This window comes from Macrobrachium nipponense, chromosome 3, assembly GCF_015104395.2.
Source record: "Macrobrachium nipponense isolate FS-2020 chromosome 3, ASM1510439v2, whole genome shotgun sequence".
Classification (NCBI taxonomy): domain Eukaryota; kingdom Metazoa; phylum Arthropoda; class Malacostraca; order Decapoda; family Palaemonidae; genus Macrobrachium; species Macrobrachium nipponense.
Window position 1 is genome coordinate 99,279,618 of NC_087202.1, and position 12,320 is coordinate 99,291,937.

Consider the following 12,320-nt stretch of genomic DNA (forward strand, 5'->3'; position numbering starts at 1 on the left):
CTTCCATAACCAAAACAAAAGATAAGGCTTGGATTAGTTGCTATTTTTTTGGTACAATTAGCTGGCCATTAGCACCATTCAAGTAAGGTATCCAGGTCATCCATTTTTTCAATTAACAGTATTTGTAATAAATACATCTATTAAATTTACAAGATCTGTAAATATAAACCCATGACCTGAGGTCATGGCATTAGGAGGGTTCTACGTGACCAAAGCAGACCTAGATTACGCTATGCGCTGTCTGCAGTAGCCTGATCTAGCTCAAAGCTTTGTCAACATTTTATGTTTATGATAACTTTGCACAACAACTTCCATGGGAAGCGGTTGACCTGTTAACCTACGCCGGAAACTTGTAACTTCCGAGCCGGCGGACTACGTATGTTTTTTATATGAATTGCTGAGATAGCTAATGTTCCGCTATCGACGCGATGCTTTAGAATGGCAGTTCCGCGCCAACCATCAAACATATCGGTCTTCCGACCGAGCTGCATCTCCTAGTATGGAGTTACAGAATAAAGTTGTTATCTTTGTTCAACTTGCCTGTTTGAATCATCTCCTTTAGTTAAGAAAGAACCACTCTACTAAGATATCCAAGGGAGATGAGAGGAACCAGAAATACTTACGAATGACAGTCGTAAGGAGAACACAAAAAGTCTATCGCCAAGCGATAAGACTTACATATTCATGTAAGGTATCCAGGACACTAAGTTTCTCAAATGTGAGGAACGATGTTATTTTGAACAAGGCCACAATCATGCCCTCACAAAGTATAACAGTAAAGCCACAATTGTAACCTACTGGCATGTAAGGGTTAATGTATTCATTCTAGAATTACAACAATGCTACAAGTTTCAAAAGGCCTTTGATTCAGAGTATCTCTATCCTTATTCATCCTAGTACTCATAGTTCATAAAAGAATGGTCGCAATCAAATTCAGTGGAATTTCTTTAGTTTTAGGTGTTAATATGTTAGAAGTTGAATGCTCCTTATCATAATGATCCTTTCAAATGACTATCTGCATTTACATCTGTAACCTCATGAGTAAAACTGAAAAAAATTGGTAGAACTATTTTTTAGTTGATTTAAAAACCCACAGTATACTAACCATCATATTTGGCTATATCCTCATCTACTCCTTCTTTCTTGGCTTGTGAACGAACCCATAGCTTTTCAAATGCAGAATCATCATCAAATGTCTCCATCAGGTATGCACTAGGTAGAGGTTTAGGAGAAACATACACTACTTCAAAATCATCACCATCTTCGCTTTCCTATGGAAAAATTTATGCTAAGGTTAAAAAATGAACAGTAGTAAAAATTACTTATGCTAAGTCACTATAATGGAATACAATACTGTACCTGAACAAGTACAACTGATTGAAACAGAAAAGTCAAGCTGCACAAACTCATACAGTAAATGGAACAAGACAAAGAACAAAAAAGGATAAAAGGCAATTAATACTACTTCCCTGAACGGTACGCTTAAACAACTGAATTGTAATGACTATGCACCACATTCATAAAGCAAAATCTAAAATTACCTAGCTTACTACAATCCCTTCCAATAATATCAGTAATCCCTGACCAGTCCTCATGGAAAATTACATACTATATTTAACATACAGATATAGTTTGATGGACAGATAGATACTGTATACAGATATACACATATTGCAAGGTTCTACAGGATTTTTCATGACCAATTTGCCAAACAAACCTTAGTGAATGTGAGCATAAAAGATTAATACACATTTATGCAAATAAAACTCTTACAACTGCCAGGAAAACTGGAGCAACAAAACAATCACAAAAGAAATACTTTCAACGCTAACCATATCAGAGTGATAAGGCACAAGGGTTAGTCTTAAGGAGTAATAGCTTATTTTGTGAACTCAAAAACACAAAAACACACAAAAAGATCCAAACTTTGTCAAAAGCAGACTTCCATGGCAAACTACAAAATTATCCTTAAGTTATCAAGACGACTACACAATAAAATTCCATAACCAAGATTTTACTTTATAGTAAAATCCTCAGGACTTTTTGAAGAAAAACAAGAAATATTTTGAGGGACTGCAAATTAAGAAAAGTGAGGTGGTGCACATTACATAACTAAAATCTACTATCTTTGGATAATTAATTTAAATATATTTACACATCTTTAAAAATACTGTGCAACAATTTGAAATTAAACAAGTTATTAACTGTGATGAATAAAATATGGGAGCTCTGGACACCAACATGACATGTAAGGTTAGATTTTTTTACTTTGGCAACCTTAGGATCTGCCCATTGTTGGACTAGAAAAGTTGACTCTTAAGACCTTCAATGGGATTCCCCTGTGTAACAACATACATATTCCACTTACCTGTATGTATTCTCAAAAGTGGAACAAAGCTTAAAAATATGTAAACTACAACTCAGAATAAATAAGTACATAATGTAATGCTATTCAAAGTATAATACTTAGAAATAAAACAACTTGCCCAATCACCCTAAAATGCCTTGGGTTTCAGTTCCCATTCTTGCATCATAAATCACCTTTTCATTTTTAAAATGCTTTTTAACCATACTATAATCTGTCACACCTAAATTTCCAAGAAAAAAAAAAAAAAAAAAGTCTATAAAACATCAGTCACTACATCAACCAATATAATCTTCCCATATCACAAAAATACAAGACAATCAAACAAAAGAAAAAACTTACAACAGGTTCCTCTGAAATAGTTACTTCTTCATCATCACACAAAACACTAGGCAAAGTCATTCCAAGCAGTGTTAGCAGGAGAAAGGTTTTTACTTTCCATTTTACAGCCATTTCTAAATCTGAAAAAATATAAAGATTTCAATATAAAAATGATAATTTGTTCTACTTTATAAAAACAATGTGTGCATAAAAACCTTATCGCAACTTGTCAACGACAAAATAATGACCTAGTTAAAAACTGCTGGCAATTAAACATGAACATATTCTTTACCAGCGTTGACCAAACATGAATTACACAACATACTCCAACATGAAAGGCATCATGACAATACATAACATTACAAATTCAGTATGCAACACTGAAAACTAACCACAGACATAGGTAATACCACTTAAAACAAAAAGAACCTTAGTTGCGTGCTCCAATGAAAACTGTGAAAAATAAAACACAGTATTTTTATGATGAAATTAAGTTTCATATATACTTGCCAAGTACTAATTATATATTTATATACTCTTCCCCTCGCATGGCAGCTTAAATTTAAAAATCATGGTAGTGCTTCTATTGTTTTTGTGTAAGTGACTACCCAACCCAATATTAGAGAACACTTGGAACAACAAGAATAAGAATGCTCAGACAAAAAGCACTTCCCTTACGCGAGAGGGTCTGGAACCTAACGTCACATAATTTCCGGGAATTACTGTACTGACAACCTAATCTAGCCTAGCCTAGGGCAACAGGTTCTTACCTAGGCCTCATAAGTACATGATGTCACTTTGAAAACTTTGTGAACATTTTTACCTAAACCCCAATTAGAAATTCCAGAAGTATAATGAAACTGTTAGAATACATCATTGGCAAATGTGTTATCTCCTACCTACAAACCATGGTTTCCAACAGCGTTCTCCATAACTGGAAAATATCCTAAAAGTTCCACAATCTCTAAAACAAGGCCTAGCCTTCTAATTTGCTACAAAAATTAACTGAAGAAACTATGAAAACACAAACTAAAACACTGGTAAATCATATTTTCAAATCCAGGGCATGATTATGGTTTACATTAAAAAACTCTCCAAACAACCAAATTTCTAATAAACCTAATCTTAAGCAGCATCAAAACTTGCACAAGTAGGCAGTCAGTTCACTCAATCCCAATGAAGAAAATGGTGCATATAATGCAGCATTAGTGTGCTAATTAGAGAAATTCAGTCTTTTGTTTTATTTTACACTCATCCCCAAAGGGGTTGGTATTAACAAGGCACCCCATGGAGATTTCAGTAACGTAAAAATAAAAGCAGAGGGCTGCAAATTTCTCCAATTATCTTACTTGTGCTGCATCATATAGCCTACACCCTTTGCTATAATGTTCTATCAACAAATTTCAATAGTACTCATCAAAATCTTTGTGAAGACCTCTTTCTTAAAATTGTTCTGTCAAAAAATTTCAGTACTACTCAACAAAATCATTGTGAAGACCTCTTTCTTAAAATTATCGCAAGTTTCTACAGGCAACACCTGAATAACTAAACGTACTACTATCCCACTTAGTAAAACTTAAAACAAAGAAGCAACAACTCTTAAAACACAGAACCAATGACACTCAAAACAAGACCTAATTAAACTTGTAACAAAGAACCAATGACTCTTAAAACATAAAATGAAAAACCAGTGAAACTTTAAATGAAATGAAGAACAAACCAGGTTCCAGCACTGTTTACTTTGTTTGGTTTTATGTTTAGCCCTCCACAGGGATGATTCCCTCTCTAGTGGGCCTTTATATGTTTTCAAAACAAGTTTCTTGTACTTCATATAATTGTCTTTTAAGTGTTTTTCTTGTCAGTATTATAGCTCCTGCAGAATAGGTATCTATATTTCTTTTTCAAATTTGCTTTCTTCGTGCATGATCTTCACTTCAGATGGTAGTTTTCTGTATAATCTTGGTGCACAATGTTAAAATGCTCTCTCGTCTGACTTACAATTTGTTCTACATTCAAACAGTGCAATGGCTATGGAACCGACAGTCGGTTTCAGACTTTCCAAAGTTATCTATCCGACAGTTAATTGCTTCTTATAGTTTATATAATTGTCTTTTAAGTGTTTTTCTTGTCAGTATCATAGCTCCTGCTGAATTGGTGTCTAAAGTTCTTTTTTTATATTTGTTTTCTTCTTGTATGATCTTCACTTCAGGCGGTATTTTGCTGTATAATCTTGGTACACAATGTTCAAATGCTCAAAAGTTATCTATCAGACAGTGTTGTCGCAAGAACTTGTGTTTTCTAACATAATAGGGGTGTGTGCTGGTAACAATTTTGCCACATTAGCCATGGAAGGGGGAGGTGAGGGTAGCCGGTATTATTCTTCTTTCCCACAGTTATCCCTACATTAAGGGGTCAGTTGCCTGTTGTGCCTTCTCCACTGCCTTCTATCATAGGCATCATTCTCCATCAAACCTCTTCTCTCCATATTTTCCTTCACTTTATCTCGCCATCTAATTCTCCGTCTCCCTCTCAATCTTCTTCCTCTAACAGGTTCCTCTCAAGCCCTCTTCACTCTCTCATCATCCATCCTCAACACAAGCCAATACCATCTCAGTCTTGACACTCTTATCACCTCTGTAATCTTTACCAAGCCTTTCCTTCTTATTTCACCATTTTCCAGTCTCTCAAGCAGCGATATTCCCTTAATCCACCTCAGCATTCTCATCTGTTCTCTCAAGCTTCACTTCCTCTTTTCTTCGTAGAGCACATGTTTCTGCTCCATACATTAGCACCAGTCTTATCACTGCCCTCTCAAAAGACTTCTGCCACTCTCCAACTCTTCTCTGTAGGTCCTCCTCATTTTCAGCAGTAATGACCAGATCATCAGCGTACAACAACTCCCACAGCTCTTCATTCCTGATCTCTTCACTCAACACATCCATGACCTTCACGAACAAAAATTAGCTTAATGCTGACCCCTGGTGTAATCCAACACTAACTTCAAAGTTTTCTATTTCCCCAACTGCTGCTATCACTTTTGCGCTCGTTCTTTTTTATATGTATCATCTCGACCAGCCTAACCAACTTTTCTGGGACTTTCCTTTTCTCGAACACCAAAACAACTTTTCCTGGACGGAATCGTTACCTTATAAGTCGTAATCTGATTAATCTTTTACTGTTGTTGGATCCAATAAAACACACACGCGCACATAAAAACTGTCAGCACAATAACAAGAACACTTACCTAAATGTTGGATGCATAAATGTTAAGTCAGAAATAGCCTACATGCTTCTCTGGCATGTCTGATTACAATATTAATTTCAGGTCTAAAAGATGCTTAAGAAGTTTCTACGTTGGTTCACCATATTTTAGCGATTTACCGACTGTAAGAAGTGCATATTTTGTATTCTATTCTGGCTTTTGCTGGGAGCCAATGTAGCTCAATTAGTGCTAGGGTTATTCTGTCACGGGAACATAGTCCTTTTATTAATCTGGCAGCTATTTTGTACTCCTTGCAATCTTCTTAGTGGGTAGTTAGGGAGACCATTGAGTAAAGCACCACTGTGTGACCATTGATCCGATGAAAGACCTCTTTTCACTAGATATTTAATTGGTGAAACAACAACACAATTTAATATTGGAGCAAACAATTAAAAAAATTGAAGTTTCGTCAACAAAATGAGATCTATGGAACTGCCATACAAAGTAAAAAATAAGCACGTGAAGTCTTCGTAAAATATGTGATCAAGCCATTTTTTAAATCCAGTAAGGAGTGGTATGGTTGTGAGTGCAATTCAGTTCTGCTACAATCGCGGCCATGTCCTTCCCAGTGCTCATTTGAACAATATTTGAGTATATATGTAACATTTATTGATATTTCTCAAGAATGTAGTTGTCATCAGCACAAAACAACATTTTGTTGCCTATGCTAGTGAAAGCATGATAAGTCTTATTCCCAGGGTCATGTTTTGAACTGAAATACATTTTTACAAGAGTTTTTTTTACAGTAAAGCCATGGAAGGAATAATTTTTCAGCCCTGTTGCACATCTGGCAAACTGAATCCACAAGTCAAGCAGACAACAGTTTAGTGAATTGTTTGAGAAAAAATTTGTACTTTTTTGCTAACACTTTTCATTCATTTAGGTCTATATTACTGTACTATTTTGACTTTTTTTGAATAATTGTATGGCTGAAATAATCTGTATTTAATTTTGAATAATTGTATGGCTGAAATAATGTTTTTAATTTTCAATAACTGTGCGGCTGAAGCAAATGTAACCTTTAATGTGTGCTAGGAATGGCAAGTCATCGTTGCCAATTTAGTGGAAATTGACACACACACCAATGCCTTTACATACTGTTTCCATGAGTTCTAGATGTCATAGTATGTAATGCAATTATGATAAAACTGCTCTAATATTTACATATACGTATACATACATTAAAAATAGATATGCTAAATTCACTTATTTCCACAGTTTTGTGTAAGTTTTATCCCAAGTTTGGAGGGTAAACACAAACCAATTGGCAACAGTGATAAAAAATAGGAAAGCGTGAACAACACATCATAGCTATTTGTTTTCAGCAAAACCGATGAAATTTGTCAAGAATCTGGTTACTTTTACAACAACGAATATTTTCAAATGAATGATCATGAATACATAATAAATTTACGCAATTCGTAACCTTATTCTGGTGTTTAACTAATTGTTTAAATGTTATCTAGCGCACTCTTCTTCTCGAACAATCACTAGGTTTCCCGGGTCGCAAGCGTAAACACCACCGTCGTTCAAGATTGTTGTGAAGAAAGTGTCCCAGCGTCTATGGGTACGAGTGGTGTGCAGATTTAGCACAGACAATGGGAAGTTTGTTTATACAAGTCTCTATAAACATCAAGATGGCACCACTCTTCTATATATTAGGTGTTTTAAGTAAAAATTTCAAAAGCGTCATGGAGCTAAGTTAGCACTGTGCATAGCTAGACTTTAGTTAACTTCTGTGTAACAGGAAATTATGGCCTTCATTTCTAACTCGAGAAGAAAGTAGAGGTCTCGAAGTGTTGCTTCCACAGAGGTTGGATTGTGACTGAGGTCTAATTCAGGTTACTGGAAAAGCTCTAATTATTTTTTGGGAAAGAGATCACACAACTGTACGGGCAGTCACCTGGCCACACAGTGGTGCTTTACCCTAGTATATATATGCACTGGGACAAAAACAATCTGACTGGGAGCTCCACTCGTGTGACCGTTGAGATAAGAACAAATCCACAAATCTAGGTAACATTAAATGGGCAATGGATTTTTGTAGCCAATGATTTCCCATGAAGTACGTTAAGCCCTATGAGCACACGATAAAACCCAAATATCAAGTACCAGTATTAATTAAACTGAAATGGTAAAACTGAAGATCACTGCCACGCCCCTCTGGTTCAGTTTACGTGCAAAATGGTTCACCATGATCAGTACCCGGAGGCCCTTGGGGTGAACATAAAACAAAACATGGTAAATACCATGACACAAAAAATAGGTAGTCTAAAATAGGTAGTATTATCAAATTTTTACCGGTAGATCTAGGGTACTTATCCGCGGCGGCCTAGACTATGGCAGTTGCGGTTTTTCTATGCAGTTTTACCTACTGAACAAGAATTTAAAGTAATATTTATTCGGACGACTGTACGTAATTAATCCCACAAGGGCCAGTACTAAACACGGCGAAATACAATGGACGCCCCAATCTTTCTAGTGGATGTCGTATCCGCGGTTACATTCCTTGCAGTCCGTGCGGACTGCGTCTGTAGAAATAACTGTTGACCCTTGTTACTAGGTAGTATATTGGTAAGCTAAAGCAGTGCACTCTCAGTTAGGTGAGGTTTGAGACATGGAGGCTTACAATTCATTCCTAGAGTACTTTATTGCACTCTTAAGTCATGTCAGGTGGCAGGTCCAGTTAGGAACTGTTATTCTAGGTTAGATTAGGATGCAATCCAGGTTAGGTTAGGATACTACAAGACTGGTGGTCTTTGTGCTCTACCTAATTCAAAGGGTACTCCCCATTCCGTCACCAATCTGGTTCGTCACCTACCCTGTTCGACACCAAAAACCCATTTCGTCACCATTGTGAAATCTGTTTTGTCACCATTAATCTGGCTTTCCTTAGACTGCGATAATACACCTCCAACCCTGTATTTTCTCTCTCTCATGTTGTACATCAATATTCACTAATTAGGGCGTTCACTACAATATTATGGGTTTAGCATTCTGCTGAAATTGTTACATTGTAGAACAAATGTGATAAAATGTTAAACTGGTTTTGCCCTCCAAAACTTTTAAAATACATTTAATTACATACTATAAGTAATTAATTCAAAAGAAGAAAAGGGGGTAGGGAGGGAGGGAGGAAATAGTAATGTGTAGGAAAATTGTGGTATGACTAGTAGGTAATAGGTATATAGGCTACCTTATGATTAGAAATCCATCACCACTGCCAATTTCTTGGAAAGTTGCTAACAGTTTCTTCCAGTGTAAGCAGTGTAAATGTCCACAATGGAATTTTTTAATATTTTGTTTCTTTGGGTGTAATTCTAAATAAACTGATAAACTGTTTTTGTCCTGCAAAACTAGCTACCTAGCCTACTACCTACCTATTTTACGAGTCAGTTTGACCAGCGTTATTATTATGTTGCATTTTAATATTTCTAGGTACCTAGTATATGTGGTAACAAAACGGGTTCAAAAAATGGTGATAGCTAAACCGGACTGGTGACGAAATAGGCAGATACCAATTCAAAGAATTCTCGGTTCCCTTAGGTAAGGAGATGGCTGCCAGCACTCAAATTTAAGCCATAGCTACCTACCTAATGTATTTCCTGCAACTGCCTTCTACTTTATTGCTTATTTATCTGGGCAATTACTATGTATAGTTAGTAGTTCATTGCATGGACTTTCTTCCTTTCACTCATGCAATTTAGTAGGTACCTACCTAGTAGGTTAGCTATTCAGTTCCTACCAGATCTTAGCCTATTCCCCATCCGAAATTATGAGCCATGAGGCCCAGGTTTCTTATGGTCAATAACGTTAAAGAATACAAATCAACCATAAAAAAACATGCCTACACGGTTCGGGTATCAATCTCAGAACCTAAACACAACTTCAATCCCGAAATTGAAAACACGCTGACTGGTCAGTCAGTCAACAAGTACCGCAGACGAACCAGGATTCACAAAGGTCCACAACGTCATAGGCCTACCCTAAATTTGCGTTTATGCCATAAAGCCATAGATAAGTTCGCCACGAAAACCGACAAAAATATGGCTGGGACCATTGTCTTACCAGGAGCAGACGACAGAATTTCCACAGGGGCTTCAGTCCAGACTAAAGACTGACTGACTGTGGGTGCGGAGGAGGAGGCTGTGACTTCTGCTGCTGATTTTGCCGGTTTGTTTTTGTGCACAACGACAAATAGAATGACTGTCACTTGGTCCCGGAATCCACTGTAAACAGAAGCAACGCCCTCACAAAACCTCGATCAGATTTTCTTACCTAACGCGTGTCAATAAACTTCTAGTACATTTCAAAATTGACAATCATTTATGGGGAGGATGCGTCAAAACACAAATCCAGAGTCCACTTCAGCGCGTGGTGCCTCCCTATTGGCTGACGAGCACAGGTCGCAGCTGCAAAGTGGATTTTCATTGGCTTATAAAAGTCTTAGCCATTTCAAGCTTGCTGATTGGCTAGCAGACGACAGCTGATTAGGAGATCCATTCTCTTGACTTCCACAGAAAACGAAAATACTCTACTTTGAAGCTAAACTGTGTTGATTTATTTATTTATTTGTCCTTCCATTTTGTTTTATAGCCAATTATGCACGACATTCATAGCAGCTAATCCAGATTGTTAGTCCTGCAGATTTCCTACTGGATTAATTCGTTTAAAATTCTTTGATATGGTAAGGTGAGTTGAATATATTAAAAATGAATAGGATAATTTTTCCAACTTTTCTACTGTGTTTGATGTAAAATTCAACTAATTAAATAATAAAATAAGTACAGTTCCAGGGTTATACCAAGAACTGACAGTTAAATATTCTAGCTATTTTCTTAAAAATGCGTTTTCCAGACTACTGAAGCCGCCAGATTTGAAAATGTCTCTTGCTTGTCGTAAAATCATGACGGGTGTTCATAAAATACTAGAGCTCGTCATAACTCGTCTGTGGGAAAATAATCGCAGTAAATTACTGAAGTAAATATACTGAACTTTTTTTTTTAAATAAATAATTACTCAGAACCAGTTGCTAAGTAAACTGGGTAAACAAAGACGGCTGACGCAATTCCAAAAGCAGTTACGAGAGGATTCTATTGCTTAGTCATGTGGTAGTCACTGGAAGCCCGCGTCGACGCGAGACAACAAAACCCGGATTGTTGGATCAATAAAAATTATCGACAGTTATAGCTTAAGTCGTTAAAAGATTATGCTGGTGACAGCTTTGCATGTAACCGACAAATCTGTGCACCGTCAAAAGACAAGTGTTAATCATTTTCACAAGTGGACTAGTCAGTAACACATAGCTAATATTTAAGGTACGGACCAACCAAACTGCAACACTCCTATGGCCTCTTGGGGATGCGTGTCATTAACGTACAACATGTTTCCAGTGACATTATTTCCATGTCGCATACTGAGGCCTTGTCGAGAGAGAGAGAGAGAGAGAGTCACGGGGTGACACGGAGAAGAATCAATATTCTTACTTAGTTTTATATTTTGAACAAAACGTGGGAACAAAGTAATCATTTCTCTCTAGAAATAATAGATAAAATATTTTTTTGAAATATCTCAAACGGAGGTGATGAAATTTCGGCGTTAACTGTTAAATACTTTTAATCTGGTGATAATTTGATTCATCACAGATGCTAAAAATCAAAATATTCTTTTATGTCACGTACACTATTCAAAATTTGTCTCGGGCTCTCAGGCAGGACAATTGAACAAAATTCCCCTCAACCCGAGACCATTAGTTTACAAGTATTATGAGACAACAAAATCCGGGATTTAAAGAATTTCAGAATCGTCTTAAGTCTATAATATTCATCCACCTATCATATTTCACGGAGGAATCCCCAAAAGTGCCTGAGAATCACGGTGCCGCAATACCCCTTCAGACTAGGGCTGCTAGTCCATATTTTGCATATATACACATATATACATATGTGTGTGTGTGCATATAGGCATATTGCTCTTATTCTCCTAATGTTGCAAAACGTCTCAGGCTGCTTTTTAAAAATTCGGTACTTTCATTCATTTCATTCATACCATTTTCTTTCTTAATATAAAACAATAATTACCATCCTTTATACTATTTTTTTTTTCAGCAAAAGAGACCTTTCATCCTGACTTACCTAATTTCATACGATGACATCTTAAAGAAAGAAATCATTCAATGGACTCACCTTTACAATTTCTAGTGGTGGCAAATAGGTGTGTGCTGAATAATGCTAACACAACATATTCTCCGAAAAGCCGAGAAACTGCTCCTGAGGAAAGGAAAAAAATTGTGACGTTTTGCTTTATTCTTTAAATTCGGTGCTTTGACAACACCTCTCTTAACTTGAAATGTAAAAGTTCGTCATCCCAGGA

At 36.5% G+C, this 12,320-nt stretch overlaps 1 protein-coding gene across 4 annotated transcripts in view; it reads right to left on the minus strand.

Moving 5' to 3' along the window:
* LOC135221914 (calnexin-like) overlaps positions 1 to 10,360 on the minus strand; it is a 119,080-nt gene extending 108,720 nt beyond the window's left edge. For 2 of the 4 annotated variants that reach the window (XM_064259934.1, XM_064259931.1), the window contains exons 1-3: positions 10,017 to 10,327; positions 2,708 to 2,826; positions 1,106 to 1,271 (exon numbers count right to left, since the gene is read on the minus strand). In XM_064259934.1, the coding sequence (XP_064116004.1) occupies positions 1,106 to 1,271; positions 2,708 to 2,818 (277 nt within the window). In that variant the 5' untranslated portion in view covers positions 2,819 to 2,826; positions 10,017 to 10,327. Of the gene's footprint in view, positions 1 to 1,105; positions 1,272 to 2,707; positions 2,827 to 10,016 lie in introns of all 4 variants that reach the window. The other 2 variants (XM_064259932.1, XM_064259933.1) reach the window with 2 other exon arrangements.
* Between the last annotated feature and the right edge of the window lie 1,960 nt (positions 10,361 to 12,320).